Below are 27,834 nucleotides of genomic sequence, written 5' to 3'. Positions count from 1 at the left end.
AAAGAGGTACATGCAGAGAATATCTCTGTTTGGGGAACACATGAACACCTTTGCACTACCACTGAATCCATGCGTATATAGAACAAGCATGAGATACTGGTGGACTATGTAGGAGATTTCACTAGTAGGTACCATTCTTCAACCAGTTAAATGTTCCTACCTTTAGGATTTATTGGTGACCTCTACAATTCATACTGTTTCTAGTCTGGGGGTCCGTTTCTGTTATTATTTCTGTTACTGTAGTTGCATTGAATTTTGCCATTACTGTAGTTGCATTGAATCCAATTGTGCATTGAATATTGAAACACTACATAAAGTATAGTATTAAAGATTGGGGGAAGCTTCAGAAACGTCAGTGGTCTCTTTGTTTTCAACTCTTATAGTAAGCATAAATAAGCAGAGGAATAGCATAGCAATAAACAGCAAAGCCAAGAATCCAGACAGCAGCCTAGTCACATAAAAGGAAGGAAGATTTCAAATGACTTAACAGAACAAATGGATCTTTTGCCAACTCAATGGAAGCACCTACATTCCAGGACTGTATATCTTAAGTGAAACATGTCGTAGCCGAAATTTATGGACAGAAATACGTGCATGTTAAATATTTTAAAAGGGTACGTGTAATAGCCTCTGTGATTTAGGAAAACAAAAGCATTCTCAGAGTGTGGATATATGTGCATTTAACATCGGTTTCATTAGCTCATCTTTAGTTTAATTCTCTTCCTCCTATCCTTCCATATCTAAAGGTCTTGCTGAACTTTAAGGAAGGGGAGTGAGATTCATTGTTCTATGAGAGAAAGTGAAACCTGTGGGTCCTTGTAATATTTTGCTTTTAATTTGGTAACATGACATGCCGCAAATCTATGTATATTGTTTCTGCCATAGGTTGATTTTTTGCTCCACAAATTACATCCTTGGATGCTTCAGTGTTCATTTATTTCTGTTTTTCTTCCCTTGCTATTTCAGCTGCTCTTTGATAGGGTTATGGAGTTAGACAACAGGGCTGGCCTTAATTCACAGTGCTGCTGTTTGTTATTATAGAAAATAATCTTGTAAGGGATTAATCTTGTAGAGGGCAGACCTAATTCTAGCTTAGATATTTTTTTAAAGTGTCCTTTGGCCAATGTGTTTATTTCTAGATGATAGGAGATAAAACTGTAGCTTAAGGGATTTGTCATGCTGTTGCTTTTTTCCCTTACACAAATGTTTAATATCTGACAACTAAATTTATCTTTATAGCATTCCTTGCTATATCAATTTTCAAAGCAAACATTCCCCTTTATACATGTCTGTGAAGCTACTGATAGTTTTTCTTTCCATATGTACATTCCCTTGTATAACATAGTTTGCTTTCAAGAGCTTTATTTTAAACTTTAAATATTTGATAAATTTCCATATTTTCAAGAAATTTATATTATTTTATGAATGTAGTAGAAAGTTTTCACACATATAGCCTTTCATAGGTATGTTTTAAATTGGTAGCAAGAAGTTAATGAGAACCTAGTTCTGTGCAGATGTTCACACAGGAATGGATAAACAGAAAAATATGCATGTGATACTCCCGTCCACATAGCTTCTTTCAGTTTTTATTATGAAGAGCTCTATAAAATGCCATATGTACACTTGCAATGCTATATTGTGTTATATTTTGTAATTAAGGGAAGAGAGGGATTTTCAGTGTTTTTATAAAAAAGCACTGCAAGAAAAAGTGTTCACTGTTTCTTTTGAGAACTGTGATCCTCCACCAGATAGGGGCAGAACTGCTCTTTATCAAAATGTAAAGGGATAAGAAATTCAGTTGTGGATCTACATATTTTCAATTTAGCTTTATTAATTATTTATTTATACTATGCCACTATGATTGTTTGCTTTATTCTAGATCTGGAAATATATTTGATTAAAACACTTTTTACTTGAGAGAAAGAGGCTGATTCATTTTCTCTCATTCATAAAATAATGCATGATTGTTTTGTTGGCTTCAATTTATGTTAGTTTTGCCTGTAACCTTTATTGTTGACAGCTGGCAATACTGAAAAATTGGTACAGACAGGCTGGATATTGTTTTTCCACTTTTGATCTGGCAGAACCTCTAAATTGTTAGGAAATAAAATTTGACAGTTTCTGTTATTAATTGGAGAACAATCCAACCATATCACAACTGACTTCAGTCTATTACTCCTAATGATTTGATTTTTGTCATGGTCCAGATTTTTACATGATATTGAAAATGAAAGGAAGTATCATTGTTGCAGGCATGCAGAAGTTGTTGAGGTTTATTTCATTTGTTTTTCAATTCTCTTTTGCCAATTTTATCTATGCTTTAAATTACTTTTAATTAAGACAGAATAGATTCCCCATACAGCATTGTTGGCAAAGTGATGTTTGGAAGCATGAACATTAACTCAGAAGCAGCAAATTCTAGAGCCAGTTTGGTGTAGTGGTTAAGGCACCAAGCTAGATACCAGGAGATTGTGGTTTCTAGTCCTACCTTAGGCATGAAAGCCTGCTGGGTGACTTTTGACGGGATTCTTTTAGTGGAGAAAATTCGAGAAGGGAAAAGTATTAGATATGTTGAGTTATTTACAAAAATAATAAAGGTAGGCTATAAACAAACAAATGAAGCCAAGTTGGACATATTAGTTTATAAAAAGTGAGTTGTATGCTTCTGGAACAGTTTTGCATTCTAATATACTTACTTCTACCTTAAGACACATCTGGTTGCTGCCTGCTCCCCCTCACTCCTAAATGTCTCAGTTATATAACAAAGTAACAGATAAGCAGGTTCACTCCAACTGTGTGTCAGCATTCATCAACCTCCAGATAGGGTGGACTGCCATTTTTCTCCATTGAATTGTAATGCAGTTTGTAGACCATAGACCAAATATATATCTCCTTGGACCAGATTATTATGTCACTGTACTTACAATTAATTCTTCTTTGTTCAATAAATATTTGTCCTGACACAGATGACCTAACAGTACTGTAATATGGATTTTTTTTTAATGAACTGTGGAGGATCCTATGTAAGAACCTAAGTGATTCCTCTGGAGTCATAGCTTAACAGCATTGCAGATCTGATCCCATTAGTTATTTCATGTGTCAGTCACTTTGTCAACAGTTTATACAGCAAAACCCAGAATCTTAGCTTTCCAAAATTAATACAAATTCTTAAGCTGAAAAGATAAAAGTATTTGGACTATCAGGAAGAAACATGATGCATACATTTAAGTTTTGTTCAGTTGCACATATAGTTTATGGAAAAAGAATATTAATATGTGCCTAAAGAATATTCTGTGCCCAGAGGATCAGTCTGAGGATGGAAAAGAGATAAAGACTGGCATGAATGCTAAAGGTTTCCATGGAAGAAAAAGAATCCAAAATGTTGCTGTTGGTTATGTTTAGAGCATCCCCCTTGATTTTGAAGTGTCTTTTTTAAATATGGATTTTGTACAACTATATATCTATACCTCCACACACACACACACACACAAATATGTGTTTTTGTGTACAATAGCAAATTCATTCTCCAGGTGCCAGCTCCTATAGCAAAAAGAAAATTGAATTGCACACAATACAGAGATACTTGAAGGCTTAGGAAATCTTAAGGTTTGTAATACTCCAAATAATATTTGGTCTCTTCTTCACCTCTAAATTCAGTGAATACTAATCATTCTCCTTCGACAGGATATGGTACCTGGTTATTATGAAACCAAAAGTAAAAAATTCTTTCAAACAAAGCTTCACGGTTAGCAATCTTAGAATATAATAGATCTGGAAGGGACCTTGGAGGTCTTCTAGTCCAGCCCCCCCCCTGCTTAAGCAGCAGAACCTATATCATCTCATGATGTTTATGTGGTTTCCTGACAATAATGCAGAATTGGCTTGATGTTGCCTTCTTCCAAGATTTGGAACTTCTCTCTCTAGCCTAAAACCCTAGGATTTGAGGGAGATCATCTTAAGTATTAACTGGTTCTACCCTTCTTGTCTGCTTTTCTTTTTTCCCTGAACCCAATTCAGGTCAGGTAGGTGCTATCACCTAGCTGGACATTGTGAAGAGAGGAAGAAAAAAAAAGTCAAATAGAGAATTTGGAAGAGACTGTCCTGCAAAATGGCATAGTTAGCTTAGCTGAAATGTTAAATAAAAACATTCCAGCAGCATTTTATTGCGTATTGATAGCAATAGTAGTATTGAAACAGAATTGGAATTAACTTCCTCTCAGATTTTGACCCTGTCATTGGTAGCTCAAATGACATGCTTCAGTTTATTTGTTTGTTTGTTTAGAAACTTTTGTGGTTAGGTAGTTGATTCAAAATAAGGTTCTATAGAAACCTTCTCCATCTCTCATTTTATGTACCATCCCAGCCCATTAGGCCGAACCAGGCGGACGTACACTCCACACAATGCATCAATCTGTTCTGGAGGATGGAAACACAGAAGACTTTCGATTCTGTGTTCATTCTTGCTTGACTGATGTGCCAAGAAATGCAGCTGAACTGAGCCTGTTTGGTTACATTACAGCATCGGTGGTGTCCTGCTTAGTTTCTGTATCTTGACATTTGTTGTTGTATGTTTTTAACAAATTTTGTTTTATGATGTTACTTTACTTCCCTCTCAGTAAACTGTAAACTGCAATGAATGTATTTTGGAGTAAATTCTACTCTTAGTCACAAGAAAAAAAATGTAAAGTTTTATTTATTTGTTGATCATGTTTTTGAAATGATTTTTGTTCTGTAGGCTGCCTTGTATCGGCTTAGTGGTGATTGGAATCCTTTGCACATTGACCCTGGATTTGCAGCCATTGGAGGTGAGTTTGAGTAGCTTTTCCATGAAATGAATTACTATTGCTTTTTTTTTAATGTCATTTTTTAAAAAAAAAATATAATTAAGTTTGAGAATGTTTAAATTGTAGCAAACAGTGTTCTTTCTCTGGAATAAAATTACTGTAAGTTGCTTTTGTTTTTTCCTTATGTAAAATACAATGATGTTTTTAGAGGTATGAAAAAATGTTTCAAATGTATAACAATAATAACCGTTTGAAAAAATATATATTTTATTGTTCTTCAAGGTTAGAGTCGGTCAGCAGAAGAAATATTGAGCCCATTGAGAAAATTAAATTTATATAAAATTAACTTGTAGTGATTAAAACAATGAAACATTGAAGGGTGGGAGAGATGAGTATTTTTATCTAATGCCAAAAGAACAGAAAAGGAATGCTGCATTCTTGGAAAAGATGTTCCTTAAACAGGGAGTTACCAAGAACACATCTGAAGTCACTTTTTTGGGCTGGTATCTACCTACTAGATGGGAACACCCTGGAAGCAGAATGTAATAGAGAAGGTTTCCTAAAAGAGAATATTGTCCTTCATACACTGTAGATCAAGACATTTATAGATCACAGCATTTAAATACAATCAGGCTTACTTTGCACAGTGTCTTTTATTTCTGCGAAAATAAAGGGAATTTACTACTGCAAGTTGTATTGTCAGCTTTAACCTCAGATGACTTTAAAGGGAGATTGGACAAATTCATAGAGGATAAAGATGTTTCTGAGTCCTAGGTACAAGGCTGTTTATTACAATATGTGCAACTGTTGGAAACCACAAACAGTGCTATTATAGTTATGGCCTGTTTATTGGCTTTCTGTTGGCATCTTCATGGGTTGAAAAACTGCATAAGGCAGACTTTGATCTGATGATATATATCTTTTGTTCTCTCCAGTTCCAGACTGTGATCCTGGTTAGCAACTTGGCTGCTGTGTTATGCACCAGTTGAGGGCTTTGGAGAGTGACCAGATTACAGTCCTTTAACCAGCAATGTGCTCTATTGCAAATATTTCATGTAGCCATCTGTACTAATTTCAGTGTTTTTGTTGCAGGTAGATTCTAACTGTGTGTGTGTGTGTGTGTGTGCGCGCATATGAATGGGTTTGTAAAACAATAAATAGTCATCATCCCTAGAGTCCATGTTTAAACATAGGAATGTAAATAAGAAATAAACTCTTTGAAAAAATGTTTTCTAATAGGATTTCAAAAGCCAATATTGCATGGACTTTGCACTTTGGGATTTGCTGCCAGACATGCTCTAAAACACTTTGCTAATAATGATGTGAGCAAATTCAAGGCACTTAAGGTCTGTATGGGTTCATGTTTTCATTAAGTATAGAAGATTGTTTTTCTTAAATATAGTTCTTAAAATTACAAAAGTGCTATGCTATGCTGTTCGAACAAGCCAGAATTGTAAGCCATAGTTTGATATTCACTTTTTTTAAAAAAACAACACTCAGTTTCCAGTTTGGTACGCCCAGTGGGAAACCTGTGGCTCCTAAGATGTTTCTGAATTACCATTGCCAGCATACTTTATCACTGGCCATGCTGGCTGATCCATCATTGAGATGTCATTCAGCAGTATCTGGGACCATAGATTTTCCACTTCTGTGGACAAGCTCATGACTTTTGAGCTTATCCTGACTTTAGAAAGAAACAAATGGATTTCTTGATAATTCAAGATTCTATGATTCTAGCTTATTATATTATCCAATTGTGGCATTTATTCCAAGTGAGACAATTTTGATAGTATTTTCACAACTTTTCTTAATATTAAATCTCCAAACTTGCCTCAAATGTACAAATATGCATCGGGGGTCCTTGGTGGTCTCTCTTCTTGCAGATGTTTCATTACCCGAACTAGGTAACATCATTTTGGAACTGGGCACAGATAATGCCTAACCTAGAACACCTTAGATGCCCATACTACACACACACACACACACACACACACACACACGGGGGAAGTTGCAAAGATTAATCTTTGTATTATGCAATTATGTTTTATCTATATTTAATGTCTTTTTTTTTTCTTCTGACAGGTTCGTTTTGCAAAACCAGTTTTCCCAGGGCAAACTTTGCAAACAGAAATGTGGAAGGAAGGAAATAGAATTCATATTCAAACCAAGGTCAGAGTCTCAAAAGTATAGCCTTATTAATAGTTTGTATAAATCTCACCCATTTCATTGGAAAATAAACAGAAGAAGCTAACATGCTTCTTTTTGTATGCAGACTTTCTAAACATATAAACATAAATTTCTTTTAGTATAACAGTTAAAACTGTTTAAAACAGCATCTTGAGAATTCTAGATATGGCATAAGGAATATTTTGATGAAAAATAGAGAGATGTAGGCATATATTTAAATTCGGCCCATGGATTTTGATACATGTTCATATTATTCATATCTTATTTTTGGACAATCAATACTAACATATTAAAAACATTTTTATAATATAATTAAGATTTCTAATTCCCTTTAATTACCAACATTTACTGTATATGGTGTATCCTACAATAACTCCTCTTCCATTTTGTACCCTGTTTTAACCCTACACTGTGCCTTCTAGATGTGCTGTGCTACAATTCCAATCATCATAACCAAGAATAATACGAGTTGCCCAGCATATGTCTAGGTACCAGGTTGAGGTGGCTTGCTTACACAAGTATTTTTTTCAATTTCAAAATTGAATAATTTCATAACTCTGGCATTCTAGGCAATCCTCTATTCCTAGCTGTGAAGCTCCTGTTCTTGTGGGCTAGAGAAGCAATGTTCAAGATTAAAATCAGGCCGGCTGGGAGCCAATGTACAATTTTGTGGTGGCCATCTATGCTGAAATGCATTCAGTCTTAGCTCCACAAGGCCATCTGGAAACAGCGAGGAAACAGCCCCTGCCGCGTCGTCCCCACCTCCTGGATACATGCTGGGGAGGTGTCACCCTTTGTGAGGAATGAAGAAATGCACCATCGCCTGGAAGTGGCCAGCAAATGGCCCTCACCTACTTCACATATCCGGCTTGATGGGCTCTGGGGGAATGGTTTTGGCAGGCAGTGGGGCTCTCTCCTCACAGCGCCGAGAGGCTGAGCTAGGTGGTGCAAATCCCAAAAGAAACACAAGGCCGCCAAGCTCCCAGCCTCCCTGATTTCAGCAGGCAGCGGTGAGCTCTCATAGCGCCAAGAGCTGAGCCGGGTGGCGCGAATCTGATGAGAAGTGCAATGCTGCCTAGCCCCCAGCCTGCTCAGTTTCAGCAGGCAGCAAGGTGCAAAGCTGGCGAGCTTCGCACCAACTGGCTCAACCTCTTGGGGCTATGAGGAAAGCACCCCGCTACCTGCCAAAACCGGGCAGGCTGGGGGTTGGGGGGCATCACGCTTCTTTTCAGATTTGCGCTGCCTGGCTCAGCCTCTCGGCACTGTGAGGAGAGTGCCTTGCTGCCTGCCGAAACCGGGGGGGGGGGCTGGACGGCATTGGGCAGGTAACGTTGACTCTCACGCTGCTCATGGCATCCCCCTCCCCCAGAGCCCACCAAGCCAGATATGTGAAGTAGGTGAGGGCCATGTGCTGGCCACTTCCAGGCGATGGTGCATTTCTTCATTCCTCACGAAGGATGGCACCTCCCCAGCTGCATTTCTTGCCTGTTTTTCTCCCTCTCTCATCTCAAATATTTTCCCACCACTCTGTACTTAGGAAGGAAAGAAGGAGAGGGAGGGTCTGAGGGAAGTCCTGCCTTAGTCCTGCCCTGCTGCCCTTTCACCATCCCCTTGCCCCCTCCTCCTGGCCTATCCTGGGGGTCTCCAATCCTATTGCTTTTTGGATACAAAGCCGGGTCTTCTCCCATGAAGAGGGAATGGGCCTCCCTCTGACTTTGCCCTCGTACCCATCATGAGCAACTTGGGTAAGGAGAGCAAGCACAGCAGCAGCAGCCTTGAGGAAGAGGTAAAAGCAGCTGGGCACCCCCTTGGGGAAGTGGGGCTGGGCTTGGTGCCACGGGTGCTCGAGGATCAGGCTGGGCATTTGACCAGGCAGCCTGCATCACCATCCAGCCCCTCCCCCCCGCATGAACTGAGAGGAACAGTGAGGTTCCTTCAGTGGACCATGCCTTGGCACTTGCCCCCTTCTGCCAGAGACCCTCAGATCTGTCCCACTCCTGCCCAGGCCCCCACAGGCACCCTTGACGTGAATGATGTATATCTGGCTACGCCCACCCAGTAGGCCACACCCACTCCATCCACACCCACCCAGTAGACTGCACCCACCCTGGCCACACCCACCCGGTCCTACGAGGGCAACCGCAATGCTGATGCAGCCGTCAATGAAATTGAGTTTGACACTCCTGCTTTAAAGAGTTTGTCTTGTCTTTTAAACTTGTATTAAAAATCTGGGGAAAAGGAATTAAAATAACTTTTAAAAGCTCCTGTTTCATGTGCTTGAATCTTTTTTCTCTTAAAAAGTGCACTCGGACTTGGTTGGCCTTTAAAAAAAAGATCCATGTAAATAGGCTTTGTTGATACTGCCTCTGGCTTGGAGTCCCTTGGCATCACACAACCCAAACTTTTATTTTTCATTCATCTCTATTTTTCTAAAATGCATTTCCTTCCTGTATTTTTGTTAAAAGCCCACAGCAAACTGAGAACAGCTATTGCTGTAGAGCTGTTGAAGTAAATAAAGATTTTGAAAAACGTAAAGTGTATTTTATTGAAACAAACAAAACAGATTTCAAGTTAAATGGCTGCAGTTTATTAAATGCTAGTAGCTTGTTGTTCCATTTGCAGTGTGCTTAAAATGTGCAGCTGTTCTTTATAAATTTACATTTAACATGGTGATTCTTTTCTGTGCATGTGGGTTTTATCCATAATTGTGTCAGGAATTGTAGATTTCCTTTCATTAACTGTTATTTGAATTATCATAATGAATAGTTGTACAAGCAATTGTTTTATATTTAGGAGGGTTTGCTTTTTATGATTTCTAATTATTTCACTTTTTCATTTCCCCCATACTGTGGCTTTGTTTGTGGACCTAAATTGTCCAATGAAAGGAATGAAGAGGATTTCTCAGTTGACATAAAGCATAGCAATAACCCTGCTTGTAATTGTAATGTTATGGAGACGAAAAACCCACTTCATTTTTTTTCCTTTTACAGGTTAAAGAGACTGGAGATGCTGCAGTTGTAGGAGCATATATGGACCTCGTGTCATCTTCTGTGCAGCCTTCAGCTAAAGAACCTAAGGTAGGAAAAACATGAGTAGCCTCTTGGTATGATGGCCTCCAGATTTATGTGTGCTCTCTGTCAGAACAATAGCAATAACTTTTGTATATAGCATTTGTACTTCCACAAAAAAGCCAAATTGTGTTGCCTGTTTACATATAGTCAGTATCTGTTTATTTGCTCTGTGAGATTCTGCCTCTGCATTAGACACAAAAGAGATTTATTTAAGCTGTTGAAGCCACTTTTATTTAGCCACTCATATTCTTTGTGCTAGGTATGTGGTCTTGTGTTCTCTGAATTGAACCCTTTCTACAGCTAAGCATTAAGGTTTATTAATAATATGCAAACATATCAGAACAGTGTATTCTCAATCCAATAGTATTGGCATCACTTGGTACTCTCTTTGGTGAATGAGATATTGGGAATATAAATTGAAAGGGAGGATAATCTGAATATTTCGGTTAAAAAAAAGACTTAAAATTTGTTTCATATCACTTAAATGGGCTATATCCAGAAGTGTATCAGAGCATTTATAATTAGTGATTTTAGTGATTTAGATATCTTACACCCTGCATATGCCTCAATCCTAGAGGTAAACAGATTCATGACAGAAATATGACGAATGCATTCTATTGATAGATGCCAATCTATAAGTGGACCAATATACACTATTTGGTTGCTACAATGTTCAAAAATACTATTTTCTTTAGAAGCTGTTCGTTAGGCAAAAAGTTTATCTATCCAGTAGTTTTCCATAATGATTTACCTTAAAATCTACTATGTTTCTACTATTCTCTTGCCTGTTTCTATTTTGTACACTGCTCAACTGCCAATGCTGAGTTGATCATTAAGAAAATATTAAAATTCTAAAACAATACAGCAATAAATGATGAAGTGGAAAAAACATGAATGAAAAAACTAGGCAGCAGCAAATTATACACTTACTCCTCAAAAGAGGCTATGCCCTTCCTAACCAAAATCCTGGGCAAAGAGCCAAGTCTTCAAGGCCCACCAAGACACTAGTATTATGAGAGTTACCTGGATCTCAGGAGGAACCTCATTTCACAGGGCAGGAACTGTGACAGAGAAGGTGCACTTCCAGCATCCTGATAGATGGCATTGTTCAATTGAAGGAAAGAGCACAGAAACCCTGTTGGACCCAAGTGGACAGGCAGATACTAGGGAAGATAGGCAGTGCCTCAAGTAGCTGTATCCTATGCCATGTAAGGCTTTATAGGTAATGCCACAAGATGACCAGGGTGTGAATGATTTGAACTGTTCCTGATTTAATGAATAGCAGCATATTGTTCTCATTTCTCTTTCAGTGTAGTTAGTCACTATTAGTGATGCCTTAAAAAGGGGGCTATAATGTTATATAAAAGTGGCTGACTTAAATAATATGGATATGAGGTGAGCTTGGGTGATTTGGTGACCGCAATATCTCTCAGATAACCTTCAATTTATATGCTAGGCAATAGGATTGCAGAGCGACCTTATTTTTGAAGAAATTGGTCGCCGTATAAAAGAAGATGGAAATGAGCTGGTGAAGAAAGTAAATGCTGTATTTCAATGGAACATCAATAAGAATAACAAGCCTGCAGTGCAATGGAGTAAGTTGCAAGATTAATTAATTTATGGAGCATCTTATTTTATCCTCTAATGGAATTAATGAATCTTGTTTCTAAATCCCACTACATGGAAAGCAACAACATAATGTTCACTTCTCCTGGAACTGACAATTGTAATTGTGTCTTTGTTGGCCATGGACATTCATAAGTTTGAGCCAGTTGTTATCTCTTCGCTCAATCTGTCACATAGATTTGTTGCAGGAAAAAAAATAGACATGTGAGTTCTATTTGTGTAACCTTGAACTTATGAAGGAAAGGCAGCATTTTCATCTAATAATTGAATGAATGCTATGTTTTGTTTTGCTGTTATCATAATTTTCTTTTCCAGGGCTATATTGTATACTGACAGTCCTCACATTAAGCAAACTTTGCCTTTGACTAAAACTTCTTTTAAATGAATAATATTAATAATTGATCGCTGTATTCCTGGACAGTTAGTAATGTGGGTCCACAAGATTGTAAACTTTTAACATCATCATCATCATCATTGATTATCATACAGTCAACCAGATATTCAGACTGGGTTTGGCATTTTTGTCTACCTATCGAGTACTTACCAAGAACCTGGGATAGGCAGATATGAATGTTTGATGGTGTTACAGATATTGTCGCAGGATGGAAGCTGTTCCCAGTAAAGCCACCTTTTGCAATTGATTGATAGTGAATTTGTCAATGCCAGCGGTGTTCAAGTGATGTTCCAGTTGTTTTGGGATTGTACCCAAGTCACCTATTACTATTGGTACTACCCTTGCTTGCCTTTGCCATACTCATTCTATTCAGTTCGTAGTTCTTTGTATTTTGTTATCTTCTCCAATTCTTTCTCTTTTGTTCTGCTGCCTCCAGGCACTGTCACATCCACAATCCAGACTTTTTTGTCTTTCTTATCAACAGTTGTTAAGTCCAGGGTGTTATGTGCAGGTGCATGTCTGTTTTAATCTTAAAGTCTCAGAGCAATTTAACTTTTTCATTTTCTATGATTTTCTCTCTTTTATGGACCCACCAGTTCTTGCTTGCAGACAAATGATATTTCTTGCAGATCTTCCAATGCACCATTGTTGCTACTTTGTCGTGCTGTTTCTTGTAGTCAGTCTGTGTGATCTTGCAGCATCTTATCAGGTGGTCCACTGTTTCTTCAGCTTCTTTGCATAGACGGCACTTAGTGTCTGTTGCTGTCTTCTCAATTCTGGCTTTGTATTCATTTGTCCTTAAGGTTTGGTCTTGTGCAGCCAGAATTAATCCCTCAGTCTCTTTCTTCAACTTTCCTGCTCTTAGCCATTGCCAGGTCTTCTTATTATCTGCTTTCCCAGCTATTTTTTTTAACGTACTGGTCATGTAGTGCTTTGTCTTCCTGTGCCTACGTTCTGTTCTTCATTTGGTCTTTCTTGTGAGCTAGTTTGGTCTCTCCAGTAATCAATAAGCCTTCCTGATATGCTAACTTCATCATTGTCCTTCAGATATTCTTCTGCTTGATGTTGTCAGTTTTTAAGGATACTCAAGTATTTTTAGTAATCATCGTCATCCAGACTCTTAATGTTTTCCTGGGGCATCTTGATTCGTTCAGTTTTCACTATTTTTCCTTGTTGGATAGTGAGTGTGGCACATTTGTCTAAGCCAAACTCCATTGCAATATCTTAGCTATCTATTTGGACATTGTTGAACAGTGATTCTATTTCATATGGAGTTTCTTCAATAATCTTCAGATCTTCCATGTAAAGGAGGTGGGATAGTCTGGCAGATGTTTTTGATGTTTGATAGCCATGGCCTTAGTTATTCAGTATTGTTGACAGAGGAAATGGTGCAATTACAAATAGTAGTGGTGATAGTGAATCTCCTTGAAATATTCCTCTTTCTCTCTCTCTCCATCATTATTATTGATCATCGCACAGTCAGCCAGATGTTCAGACTGGATTTGGCATTTTGTCTACCTATTGAGTCCTTACCCAGGACCTGGGATAGGCAGATGTGGATGTTTGATGGTATTACAGGTATCGTCGCAGGATGGAAGCAGTTCCTAATAAGGCCGCCTTTTGCAATTGACTAATAGCAAATTTGTCAATGCCAATGGTGTTCAAGTGGTGCTCCAGTTGTTTTGGGATTGCACCCAAGGAGCCTATGACTATTGGTACTACCCTTGCTTGCTTTTGCCACAGTCTTTCTATTTCTATTTGTAGGTCTTTGTATTTTGTTATCTTCTCCAGTTCTTTCTCTTCTATTCTGCTGTCTCCAGGCACTGCCACGTCCACTATCCAGACTTTTTTGTCTTTCTTATCGACAATTGTTAAGTCTGGGGTGTTATGTTGCAGGTGCTTGTCTGTTTGAATTCTGAAGTCCCAGAGCAGTTTAATTTTATCATTTTCTATGACTTTCTCTATTTTATGATCCCACCAGTTTTTGCTTACAGGCAAATGATATTTTTTGCAGATCTTCCAATGCACCATTGTTGCTACTTTGTCATGCCGCTGCTTGTAATCAGTCTGTGCAATCTTCTTGCAACAGCTTACCAAGTGGTCCACTGTTTCTTCAGCTTCTTTGCATAGGCGGCACTTACTGTCTGTTGCTGTCTTCTCAATTTTGACTTTGTATGCATTTGTCCTTAAGGCTTGGTCTTGTGCAGCCAGAATTAGTCCCTCGGTCTCTTTCTTCAATTTTCCTGCTCTTAGCCATTGCCAGGTTTTATTATTATCTGCTTTCCCAGCTATTTTTTTCATGTATTGGCCATGTAGTGCTTTGTCTTCCCATGCCTCTATTCTGTTCTTCATTTGGTCTTTCTTGTAGGCCAGTTTGGTCTCTCCAGTAGTTAGTAAGCCTTCCTGATATACTAATTTCAGTGCATCTTCATCATTGTTCTTCAGATATTCTTCCAAAGCCATTTTTTCTTCTTCAACCATCTGATGTACTTGTAGCATTCCACGCCCACCTATTTGCCTTGGTAGATAAAGTCTATCAATGTCACTGCGTGGATGAAGGGCATGATTCATTGTCATTATTTTTCTGGTCTGCCTATCCATTGCTTTTAGTTCTGCTTGAGTCCAGTCCACTATTCCAGCTGTGTACCTAATGACTGGGATTGCCCAGGTGTTGATTGCCTTTATGGTATTTCCTCCATTGAGTTTGGACTTTAAGATCTTCTTCACTCTCTTGATGTATTCACCTCTAATCTTTTTCTTGACTTCAGTGTGCTTGATGTTGTCAGCTTGAAGGATACCCAAGTATTTGTAGTACTCTTCCTCATCCAGACTCTTAATGTTATTTTCGTGGGGCATCTTGATTCCTTCAGTTTTCACTATTTTTCCTTGTTTGATAGTAAGTGTGGCACATTTGTCCAAGCCAAACTCCATTACAATATCTTGGCTATATATACGGACAGTGTTGAGCAGCGATTCTATTTCAGATGATGTTTTTCCATACAGCTTCAGATCATCCATGTAAAGGAGGTGGGATAGTCTAGCAGATGTTTTTGATGTTTGATAGCCATGTCCTGAGTTATTCAGTATTGTTGACAGAGGAAACAGTGCAATAACAAATAGTAATGGTGATAATGAATCTCCTTGAAATATTCCTCTCTTGATATTAACCTCTCCCAGCTTCTCACCATTGATCTGCAACTGTGTCTTCCATTGTGCCATCGATCTTTGCACAAATTTTCTGATGTTTCTACTGACTCCTGTTATTTCTTCTTCTTCTTCTTCTTCTTCTTCTTCTTCTTCTTCTTCTTATTATTATTATTATTATTATTACTATAATAATAATAATAATGATAATAATAATAATAAACTAAAGAAATAAAAGAATTGAAACAAAGAATAACTGAGCATCTAGAACAACACAAAAACAACAGAATAAGGCTACCTGCATTGAAGCTTGTTCCAAAGAAACAGCTAGCACAAGCATTAAAAGATGCAAATACTGCAATATCAAGTATAAGCACCAATTCACTGCAAGAAACAAACCAACTAATGTACAGCACAGCTGCAGTTATAACAGAATACCTGGGATGCAAAATCAACAAAAAAGAAAAACAAACAAACAGTGCACCAGAAAAATGGAAGGTTAGACTAGAAAATAAGATCAGCAAGTTAAGATCACATGCAAGCAAGCTAGAACAGATGAAAGAAAAGAAGCTGAAGAACAAGAAGACCAAAGAATACCTAATCAAGAAATACCACTTAGAAACAAGGAAGATCAAGGAAGCACTGGAAATAATAAAGCAACAAATAACAGCTATAGCCAGGAAAATCAGTAGATATGAAGCTCGAATTGCAAACTATAGGCAGAACCTCCAATTTCAATCCAATCAGAAACATTTCTACCAATCCATCAATGGAGAAACTGCAAGGAATCAGGCAGTACCTGACAAGGAAGAAACAGTGCAGTTCTGGAAGCAGATATGGGATAACCCAAAGAAATACAACAAGGATGCGGTTTGGTTAAAAGAGGTGGATGCAAATAAAACAGAAGTTGAAATGAAAGAACTAGTAATAACAACAAAAATGGTAGAAAAAAGAGCAAAGAAAATCAAAAATTGGTCAGCACCAGGTGAAGATGAACTGCATGGGTTTTGGTTGAAACATCTAACTGTTATACACCCACTCATTGCCAAGCAGTTCAACAATATACTACAAGGAGGAGAAATTGAAAAGTGGCTAACAACTGGGAAAACCTACCTAATAATGAAAAATCCAGCAAAAGGGGCAACACCAGGTAACTACAGGCCAATTACCTGCTTACCAACAACTTTCAAATTACTAACTGATGTAGTAGCTGATGCAGTGCAACAGCATCTAGTTGAAAACAATCTCTTTCCACCCGAGCAGAAAGGAAACCGCCCCAATAGCAGAGGAACAAAAGATTAACTCCTAATAGACAAAATGATCTTGGAAAACTGCAAGAGAAGGAAGACCAACCTGAATGTGGCATGGATTGACTACAAAAAGGCATTTGACTCTCTGCCACACGATTGGATAATAAAGTGCCTAGAAATTACAGGAGTCAGTAGAAATGTCAGAAAATTTGTGCAAAGATAGATGGCACAATGGAAGACACAGTTGCAGATCAATGGTGAGAGGCTGGGAGAGGTTAATATCAAGAGAGGAATATTTCAAGGAGATTCATTATCACCATTACTATTTGTTATTGCCCTGTTTCCTCTGTCAACAATACTGAATAACTCAGGACATGGCTATCAAACATCAAAAACATCTGCTAGACTATCCCACCTCCTTTACATGGATGATCTGAAGCTGTATGGAAAAACATCATCTGAAATAGAATCGCTGCTCAACACTGTCCGTATATATAGCCAAGATATTGTAATGGAGTTTGGCTTGGACAAATGTGCCATACTTACTATCAAACAGGAAAAATAGTGAAAACTGAAGGAATCAAGATGCCCCACGAAAATAACATTAAGAGTCTGGATGAAGAAGAGTACTACAAATACTTGGGTATCCTTCAAGCTGACAACATCAAGCACACTGAAGTCAAGAAAAAGATTAGAGGTGCATACATGAAGAGAGTGAAGAAGATCTTAAAATCCAAACTCAATGGAGGAAATACCATAAAGGCAATCAACACCTGGGCAATCCCAGTCATTAGGAACACAGCTGGAATAGTGGACTGGACTCAAGCAGAACTAAAAGCAATGGATAGGCAGACCAGAAAAATAATGACAATGAATCACGCCCGTCATCCACGCAGTGACATTGATAGACTTTATCTACCAAGGCAAAGAGGTGGGCGTGGAATGCTACAAGTACATCAGATGGTTGAAGAAGAAAAAATGGCTTTGGAAGAATATCTGAAGAACAATGATGAAGATGCACTGAAATTAGTATATCCGGAAGGCTTACTAACTACTGGAGAGACCAAACTGGCCTACAAGAAAGACCAAATGAAGAACAGAATAGAGGCATGGGAAGACAAAGCACTATATGGCCAATACATGAAAAAAATAGCTGGGAAAGCAGATAACAATAAAACCTGGCAATGGATAAGAGCAGGAAAATTGAAGAAAGAGACCGAGGGACTAATTCTGGCTGCACAAGACCAAGCCTTAAGGACAAATGCATACAACGTCAAAATTGAGAAGACAGCAACAGACAGTAAGTGCCGCCTATGCAAAGAAGCTGAAGAAACAGTGGACACTTGGTAAGCTGTTGCAAGAAGATTGCACAAACTGATTACAAGCAGCGGCATGACAAGGTAGCAACAATGGTGCATTGGAAGATCTGCAAAAAATATCATTTGCCTGTAAGCAAAAACTGGTGGGATCATAAAATAGAGAAAGTCATAGAAAATGATAAAATTAAACTGCTCTGGGACTTCAGAATTCAAACAGACAAGCACCTTCAACATAACACCCCAGACTTAACCATTGTCGATAAGAAAGACAAAAAAGTCTGGATAGTGGACGTGGCAGTGCCTGGAGATAGCAGAATAGAAGAGAAAGAACTGGAGAAGATAACAAAATACAAAGACCTACAAATAGAAATAGAAAGACTGTGGCAAAAGCAAGCAAGGGTAGTACCAATAGTCATAGGTGCCTTGGGTGCAATCCCAAAACAACTGGAGCACCACTTGAACACCATTGGCATTGACAAATTCGCTATTAGTCAATTGCAAAAGGCGGCCTTACTAGGAACTGCTTCCATCCTGCGACGATATCTGTAATACCATCAAACATCCACATCTGCCTATCCCAGGTCCTGGGTAAGGACTCGATAGGTAGACAAAATGCCAAATCCAGTCTGAACATCTGGCTGACTGTGCGATGATCGATAATAATAATAATATAGGGAATTGACCTCCCTTGTCTTTAGGCCCATAGCAGAAATATTTCTGAACCACTGCTTTTGAGCAGTTCCATTCCATTTTAAAAAACAAAGCGTCATATGGTGAAGCCTCTAGGTCAGCATCTCTCCAAGGAAGATGGGGGGAAAAAACTGCATAGGCTCTGGCTAGTTGATATTTCAACTCCAACATAAGATAGATTGAACCAAATATTATTATGTCCTAAATTCTGCCTTTCTTTCATATAATATCCAGGGAGAATTTATGTAGCAATTAGAAAAGGCAGTTGGCTAAGCTTAATTTTAGCTATAATTTACCCTTTCAAAGTGGCATTTTTATGACAACAAACCTGGTTGTATTTTTTTCTCCATTTTTGTTTGTTACCTTGGTTAATGCTTGCTTGTTTGTTTTTATGTCCCAGAGTCTTTGTCACTTCCCACAATCTTTCTTCTTGGGACCTTTGTTGTTAATAACTAGTCAACTAAAATTTAACTGCAGATGTTAGCTTCTGGCACTTTCACTTTTCCTGCCTCCCCTGCTAAGTTTGTTTGTATTGTTAACCATGTGTTGCAGCCTACCTTTGTTTTGCGTTGTCACTGTTCCTCGGTCTTCTGCTGCTCTGGGCCCTGTGGCTGCTGACAGCTCTGGCTAGCTTCAGAGACCCTGCAGCTTGTAGCTGTTGTGGGGGGTGATTGAGACTCTGGCAACTTTGCCTGGTGTCCTTGGGCTGCATGTCAGGAAGGGGATGGGGGAGAGAAAGCCCTTAAGGAAATGATTTGCAGTTCTGGTTGACATGCCCAATAATTTTATTCTTCCCAAATTCATGACTGCCAAAAAAGCTTTTATTGCTTTGTGCAATTGTCTGTAGCCTCCTCCCTCATATCACGCCAACCTCTTCATTTCATTAGTGTCCCTTAGCGGCTGGAGTATGTGAACTAGAATTAATATTTGCAATGGGAGTGGGAATTCTTCACTGTGAAACTTTTAGCAGTTTATTTTAAGATTTTATTTGCAGGCTGCACAGAAATGCATTTGATATATCAGGACAATTCCTTGTCTCCACCTCCCTCCCCCAAACATGCATACCCTGTTTAAATCAGGACCATTTTCCTTCCCTCTCCTGATGATTAACTAGCTTTGTGAAGCTATTTAGCATTTATATTTATGCAGCATCTTTCAAGTGTCCAGAACTTTGTGTATATGAACACCAATAAAGCAGTGCTGTACATATGCATTGTAAATTCAATTAAACAGCAACTATGTATAGTTGACCTGTACTACTATACGATCCCATACTGCTGATGATAAGCAGAGACTACGATTTAGCAGACACCAAGCCACCAAGTGTTTTTGTGGGTAAAATGAAATGTGAATCTACCTGTGTTTCCCTGAAAATAAGACCAGGTCTTTTTTTTTTAACCTCCAAAAGAGGCACCAGGTCTTATTTTCGGGGGTTGTTTTTTATATTCACCTCTGGCCCCAACAGCCCCACCCAGCTGGTCCACTTCTTCCGGGGCTGAAGGAACGGCTTCATTCCGCAGCTGCATGCCAGCCTGCATTTTGTAGTCAAGACTTTCCAGAAGGCCTATGCAGCCGAATACCGAGCTAGGGCAGAAGATGCCACAGAAGAACTGGGCCAGTGAAGAGAGGCCGGGCTGCAAGGTAAGTGGGTGTGGAGCCTGTGTGGCAGCTCCACACCCCCACCCCACCCTAGCTTGATTTTTAGGTGTGCGCCTTGCCCCAAAACTAGGCCTTATTTTGGGGGAAAATCTTATATTAGGCTCACCCCCAAAAATCAAGCTAGGGCTTATTTTCAGGGTAGGCCTTACTTTCGGGAAAACATGGTAGAATTTCCTGAGTATGTACTGGTATAGGCTTTCATGGCTAAAATCTTCCAGGTTTATCTGGACAGCAATTTTTCTGATTTTTCAAAGGCTAGGGTAGCTGGCATTTTCAGAGGCAAGGTGGTCTCTGCACAGACCCTAGGCAAATGAGCAAAATGACTGGGCTTTAAAATAAATATTTGATTTTTGACTGGTCTTTAGCTGAATTAATTTCCAATTAGTGCAGGTGAAATTAAGCTAGCATAAACAAATCAGGAATAAACAGCATTAAAATGACCAATCAAGGTCAGGCACAAAGAATCAATCAGAGATAAAGTCCTCAACAATCTGCAACAATCTGAGTCAATTCCTTCTCAGTTGTTTCTGGTGAAACTTCATGAAGTCTGTCTAGACCAGGGGTAGGCAACCTTGGCTCTTTTATGACTCGTGGACTTCAACTCTCAGAAATCCTGAGCCAGCTCAAGAATTCTGGGAGTTGAAGTCCACAAATCATAAAAGAGCCAAGGTTGCCTACCCCTCGTCTAGACCACACTAAATCCTGAAACTCAATACTGCCCAACAGTGTTTTGATCGTTGCTTATATTCCTGTCCATTAAATTATTAATATGTGCTTGTCATAGACAATTTGTATTCAGCTAAGTTCCAGTATTTCTACCCATACATCCTCTAGCAAAACAATTCTATCAAATAATAATTATTTTTTTATTTCATTAACCTTGATTAAGCTCCGTTTTTCAAAATGAATAACACGACTTAGCCCTTTCAGTACGTGTATTATGCAATTGTTATGGTAAAATGGAAGAGATCAACCCCGACTGCTCTTTAGAAGGCCAGATCCTGAAGCTGAAACTCAAGTACTTTGGCCACCTAATGAGAAGGAAGGATTCACTGGAGAAGAGCCTAATGCTGGGAAAGATTGAGGGCAATAGAAGAAGGGGACGACAGAGAATGAGATGGCTGGATGGAGTCACTGAAGCAGTAGGTGTGAATTTAAAGGGACTCGAGAAGATGGTAGAGGACAGGAAGACCTGGAGGAACGTTGTCCATGGGGTCACGATGGGTCGGACACGACTTCGCAATTAACAACAACAACATGGTAAAATGAAGCAGGTTTTTAAAGAAACTAATCAGTCAGGTCAAAGCAGATTTTTCATGTGCATTGAAAACTATTCTATATTAAAATGTTTTTTTAATAAAATTAGTTTAGATGAAAATATTACTTGTAGGAACAAATTAAGGCAGCGTCCAAAGTGTTGTCTTATGATGTCTTTTGCACTCCTTGAAAGGGGTGAGAGAAGAAATAGTTCTGAAAATCTGCAAGACGTGAAAATGAATTGACCGAACACAATGTTGTCATAACATTCTCCATTGCTAACATCATAATACATTAGGTACCTTGTAATAAATCATTTTGGCAGTACATCTTGTGCAAGAAATAGGGCTTTAAAAATCAGACACTTTGAAGAAATAGTGGTATTCCTTGAAGAAAGGAGGTATACTTGGCTAACATTCAGGATACTTGTGAAACTGATTGTTTCAAAGAAAAAAACAACAAAAAATACTGCATTATTGCATGTGTGTTCAGTGAAGAAAGTCTGTAATGTACAGGAGTTTAGGAAATCAAAATTAAATAATAATTTCTCCTTAAATATTTATAAAATAATACATGTATGCTGCTTTCTGTTTTCCCCAATCACAGCTGTGAAAAAACACTTATTAAATATGCTACTTGATTAGAGTGTTGGATGGTTATGTCTTTTTCAGTAAAAATGCAGTGGAGAAAATTCAGCATATTTCTTTGAATGATAAAAATATTTAATAATTTGTAGAGCCATGTCTCTCTTTTTCAAATGTAAAAGTTAACATTGAGTAATTTATGCCTGCTATCTGAGCAAATGCTCAGGAAATGCTTTCATTTCCATTCTGCAGTTTCACAGCACTTGTGAGCACTAATTAATACAGTGGTTCTCAACCTTTTTATACGGCGACCCCTGTCATAAGGACGCGCTGCGCATGCGTGGCGGTGCCCCCATGCGCGGCGTGCATGCGTGGCGGCGCCCCCATGCACGGTGTGCATGCGCGGCAGCGCCCCCATGCACGGCTGCATGCGCGGCGGCGCCCCCTGAGGGGAAAAAATGGCGGATCGCGTTGTTTGGCGACCCCCGTAAAATGGTCATTCGACCCCAAATGGGGTCGCGACCCAAAGGTTGAGAACCACTGAATTAATAGAACAGAATAGCAATAGCACTTAGATGTATGTATCACTTCATAGTGTTTTACAGCCCTCTCTAAGCAGTTTACAGTGTCAGCATATTACCCTCAATAATCTGGGTCCTCATTTTACCGACCTTGGAAGGATGGAAGACTGAATCAACCTTGAACCAGTTAGGATCGAACTCCTGGCTGTGGGCAGAGTTAGTCTGCAATACTGCATTCTAATCTCCTGCACCACCACAGCTAGAATTAGAATTAGAATTATTAGAATATTTCATTTGGCCAAGTGTGATTAGACACCCAGGAATTTGTCTCTGGTGCAAAAGCTCTCAGTGTACATTCAAAGCAACAGAATAATAATGATCTGTTGGAATCTGTACCTGTTCTGTTTGGTTGCTACACAGTTACAGAAGTACAAATGACAGACTCAATAAATAATTCCTCTGTAAAACTTTATCAGCAGCTCTTAGGGCAATCTGAAGTTGATGCAGGAAGAACATTCCTTGTTGTGCCTTTTAAAAGATGGTTGTAATGTTGGGTGTCCATTTCAAATCCTGGGAGATTACAGAATACAGTAGAACAGTGGTTCTCAACCTGTGGGTCAGGACCCCATTTGGGGTCGAATGACCATTTCACGGGGGTCGCCAAACAATGCAATCCGCCATTTTTTCCCCCTTTTCCTTAGCTGTGCTGCTCCCTTTTATTCTATTGGCTTTTGAAAGCCAATAGAATAGACTCTCTTGAATAGAGTCTAATTCTATTGGCTTTCAAAAGCCAATAGGAATTGTCCAGGCTGTCTCTGCCTTGCTGAGCCCGCCAAAAGTCCCATTCTGCAAAACGGTGGTGCACCAGTTGAGTAGTCCTCGACTTACGACCGGTTGAGTAGTCCTCGACTTACGACAAGTTGGGGGTCGCGGCATTAAAAAGGTTGAGAACCACTGCAGTAGAAGGACCCTACTGCTGATACTGTGTGGTCAAAATATAATAAGAGGTGATAGAATAGAAAGGCTCCTCCTAAAATCCATTCTCAGCTAGAAATAATACTTTCCCTACTGAGTTTTAGATAATCTAGAAAAGTACCAGCAAAAAGGCCCATAAAGAAGAATAACATTTTTAAATAGAATAAATTTAAATAAAAGCACTTGCTTCTTGAAGATACAAAGAATCTATGATGTGGGTTGGGCTCTGTCCTACGTTCTGCCCTTGCAGGTCGAGTCAGATGACTTTCCATGGCTATTGCTCTTGACATAGTTGATATTGGCATATTGAACTAGAAGATCTGTTTAGCTATTTACAGTTATTAATCATAAGCCAAAACACAATCTTTTTAATTAATTTCATGGGTCCTTTCTTTATGGCATTTTTTCTTTACTTAATTGGAAGCTGTAGTCACTGCATACCCAGTGGGTAATAGACACATTTAAGGATAGGTAGACATTGAATCTAAATTCTGGAAAGCCTGTCCAGTTCATTTACTATTTATATTTGGCCACGTTCGCTGGTTAGAGGGTTACAGAGAAGAAGAATATGTTCATGTCATATGATGCTACCCTATGAATGAATAAATCAGCAAAAATGCTATTCAAATTTCAAATTAGAGTAATCCAAGATTCAATATGAATTTGTGATTCATATTGAAAGATGACAAGATTCTACTTGAATTGATTCAGGTTCCAGTTGGATGAGGATGATGATGATGGTGGTGGTGGTGATGATGATGATGATGATGATGATAATAATAATAATAATAATAATAATAATAATAATAATAAAGTTGGAAGGGACCTTGGAGGTCATCTTGTCTAACCTCCTGCTCAGGCAGGAAACCCTATACCATTTCAGACAAATGGCTGTCCAATCTGTCCTTAAAAACTTCCATTGTTGGAGTATTCACAGCTTCTGGAGGCAGGTTGTTCCTAACTATCCTAACTATCAGGAAATTTCTCCTTAGTTCTAGGTTGTTTCTCTCTTTCGTTAGTTTCCATCCGTTAGTTATTTAGTTAGTTTCCATCCCTTGCTTCTTGTCCTGCTTTGGAGAATAGCTTGACTCCCTCTTCTTTGTGATAGCCCCTGAGATATTGGAACACTGTTATCATGTCACCCCTTGTCCTTCTCTTCATTAGACTAGACATACACATTTCCAGCAACTGTTCCTTATATGTTTTAGCTATTTAGATAAAAGATACCATTTCCAGTTCAGCCTATATCTCAGATTAGTTAAGAAAGAAAAGGCCTTAAATGTTCCCCACATCTGTCTTACTCAGTTTAGAACATACCAGTGCTTTTTCTGAAAGTTTTCTTGAATAAATAACTGTTAAAGCGTGTGAACAATATCTTAATTGAGATATGTAATTGAAAGTAGTCTCTGGGAAATTGGAGATTTAGCCAGCATATCATAATCTGAAAGAGATGAAAGGGTTTAAATACTGTACCTGGGGAAAAGTCAGTATGGAAAGCTTTGCATTTGTCCTTTAACTATAACCATTCTATTAGCATTTTAATACAGAAACTAGAATGATTAATGACTAGAATGAGTGCATGGGATGCACATAATTATATATGTTATTACTTCTGTGCTTTATTAAATTAAGAAGTCGATGGTTAGAAGTTTGAAACTAAGTGGTAGGAGAGTGGTTTTCATAATTTCTGTAACTATATTATTTCCTATTTAATGTATAGTATTTAAAAATCTGTTAAAACTAATTCAATTTATAAATTAAACTCATTTTCTTCAGTTACTAGTATTCTGTCATGTACTATAACACCCACCTTGATCTAAAGTTTTTGGGTAGAATAATATGTTTCCCAGGAAGCACACAGCTTTTCCTCTGGTTTTCTTCATTAATTTTTTTCCCTTCCAATGCTACTCATAGAGTTTTAAATAATTAAGTTCACATTTCTTCCTTCTCTTAATGTTCCTTTTTGGTATCTTTTTTCCCACCAGCCATAGACTTAAAGAATGGCTCTGGAGAGGTATACCAAGGACCTACCCGTGGAAAAGCTGATACTATTTTCACTATGTCAGATGAAGACTTTATGAACTTAGTACTAGGCAAGATCAATCCACAGAAGGTATACGTACAAATGTTTGCAGCAAGCTGTGACTTATTAAGTAGAACATTGGTATGAAAATAACCAGCCTGCATTTACACTTAGCTCCATAATTTTGGCAAGTTATCTAATGAAGGTGACCACATTGGATACTGAAAATAGTCATAATGTTGTTTGGTTTTATTTATTTTATTTGGCTGCAGTTGAAATATGTGCATAATTGTGGTTACTGCATATCTGGTCGTAGTTATAACGGTTTCGGAGGTGCCACTTTCAGGCACACTTAATTGTTTTTCTTTCCTTTCCCTACTATAGGCATTCCTCTCTGGTAAACTAAAAGTTAAAGGAAATATCACACTGAGCCAGAAACTGGGGACGATACTCCAAAAATATGCAAAGCTGTGAATTTCTTGCTGAAATGATTTACCTTCTGAAGCAAAAAAGAAACAATTTCAACTAAAAGAACAAAGAAACAGCTCTTTCATTTTTAGAACAACCTGAAATGTTACACTAATTCTGCATTAGATAATTTCCAAAACACTTCATTGCTAAGATGAAAATAGTCTTGATTCTTGTAGATTCAGGCAGTTGATTATATTACTGTTTCTTCTCTTTTATTCTATATTGCAAGGCTTTGTACTAGACATCCTCTGGCTGGTGTCTTTAATATTGCGGTTGATGGGGTTTTGTCATGCAATTCACTGAGAGCATCTTATTGGGGATACTTGGTTTATGCCTCCTTCTTCTTTAATTAAAATGCAATTAATATATTTCTTATGAAATCTAAATATAAGTAAATAAACTTTGTTTGATACTAACCACCTGATTTTGTTTCTTCTTCCTGTCAGTGACATAAAACAGATTTCTTAGTTAATTAGTTCCTTAGCTATAGAATTCATCATTTGCTAAAAAGCAAATTAACTGGGGATTGATTACTGGTTATATTAAGGAGATAGGAGGGCTGTATTTTATTGTATTTTACTTTGATATGCTTGGTGAGTCTGCAATCTGCAATAAAGACTAAAATAAAATAATTTATTATTTAGAAAAAAATTATATAAGCTGAAGAACTTTGGAGATGGATGTATTAATTTCTAGCCTATGGTAGATCCTAGGATTACAGGAGATACTAACTAACTTGATTGACTAGATGCTATTCAGAAGGGATAATTATATATTTGGTTCTGCTCACAGATTTCTAATATTAAATAATTGAGTCATATAGAAGAATGCTGAAACTATTTTTTTCCTACATGTTATAGTTTGCCATGTCCTGTTTTGTTCCTCTTCATTTCTTAATCTGAGTTTCTAACAGAGATTAATTAACCTGTGTCAAAAAGACATAGATTTAGTTCATATATAGTGCTAAATTGAAATGTGATTTGTTTAGCATATTATGTATTTTGTTCATTAAATCAAAGTTAATTAGGTTAACAAAATATATGAACCCTGCCAATAAAGAAGCTTCCATCATTTGTTAGTTTAATAGTTTGGGAACACAAGTCATAATAAAGAATTTCAAGTAATCCAGCAGCAAAAATCACAGTACATTTTTGAAACATACAATAGTTTTGGAGATAAATTTCTGTCATTGAATCAATGCTGAAGTTACTGGATCTCATATCATTTCTGCCTCCCAGAAATTCCTGTGTGTGGCTCATTTCTTTCTGGCCTCTGTTATAGCATCAAGCACTTCATCCTGCTATTCACATTCAATGTTATAACCATTAAAATTGCTCTTGAAAAATGAAATAAGATATGCAGATGCTCTCAGATTACATCTATTTGAAATGGTTTAGAACAGAGGTCCCCAACCTTTTGAGCACCAGGGACCAGTTTCCTGGAGAGAGGTTTTTCCACGGACCGGAGGGGGCTTGGTTTTGTGTGCTGCCTGTGGATGGGGCTTTGCTTGTTTGTGCAGACCGGTTGCTGGCATGCCACGGCCCAGTACCAGTCCACGGTCTGGGGGACTCCTGAAGACTCCTGATTTAGAACATACTTTTTCTTATGCATCTGTATCAAAAAGCAGATATTTGGATCTTTAATCAAAAGTAGTTTGCAGGAACAATTCTAGCTGGGAAAAGCTAGACAATTAGCAAGATACGTACAATGGATGGTATTAGGACTTAGACTTATATACGCTTCACAGTGCTTTACAGCCCTCTCTAAGCGGTTTACGGAGTCAGCATATTGCTCCCAATAATCTGGGTCCTCATTTTACCGACCTCGGAAGGATGAAAGGCTGAGTCAACCTTGAGCTGGTGAGAATCAAACTTCCGAA

General features: G+C 38.2%; 1 protein-coding gene across 2 annotated transcripts in view; it reads left to right on the top strand.

The window, feature by feature from the left end:
* HSD17B4 (hydroxysteroid 17-beta dehydrogenase 4) overlaps positions 1–26,372 on the top strand; it is a 64,752-nt gene extending 38,380 nt beyond the window's left edge. For both annotated transcript variants that reach the window (XM_039361264.1, XM_039361263.1), the window contains 7 exons: positions 4,736–4,805; positions 6,024–6,130; positions 6,867–6,953; positions 9,962–10,048; positions 11,499–11,637; positions 25,447–25,574; positions 25,869–26,372. In XM_039361264.1, the coding sequence (XP_039217198.1) occupies positions 4,736–4,805; positions 6,024–6,130; positions 6,867–6,953; positions 9,962–10,048; positions 11,499–11,637; positions 25,447–25,574; positions 25,869–25,958 (708 nt within the window). In that variant the 3' untranslated portion in view covers positions 25,959–26,372. The remainder of the gene's footprint in view (positions 1–4,735; positions 4,806–6,023; positions 6,131–6,866; positions 6,954–9,961; positions 10,049–11,498; positions 11,638–25,446; positions 25,575–25,868) is intronic.
* Positions 26,373–27,834: the final 1,462 nt, after the last annotated feature.

The sequence above is a fragment of the Crotalus tigris genome, unplaced genomic scaffold (genome assembly GCF_016545835.1).
Source record: "Crotalus tigris isolate CLP2741 ecotype Arizona unplaced genomic scaffold, ASM1654583v1 scf7180000019228.606590, whole genome shotgun sequence".
Taxonomy (NCBI): domain Eukaryota; kingdom Metazoa; phylum Chordata; class Lepidosauria; order Squamata; family Viperidae; genus Crotalus; species Crotalus tigris.
Note: the sequence above shows the minus strand (reverse complement) of the source record. Positions and strands in the feature narration are given on the sequence as shown.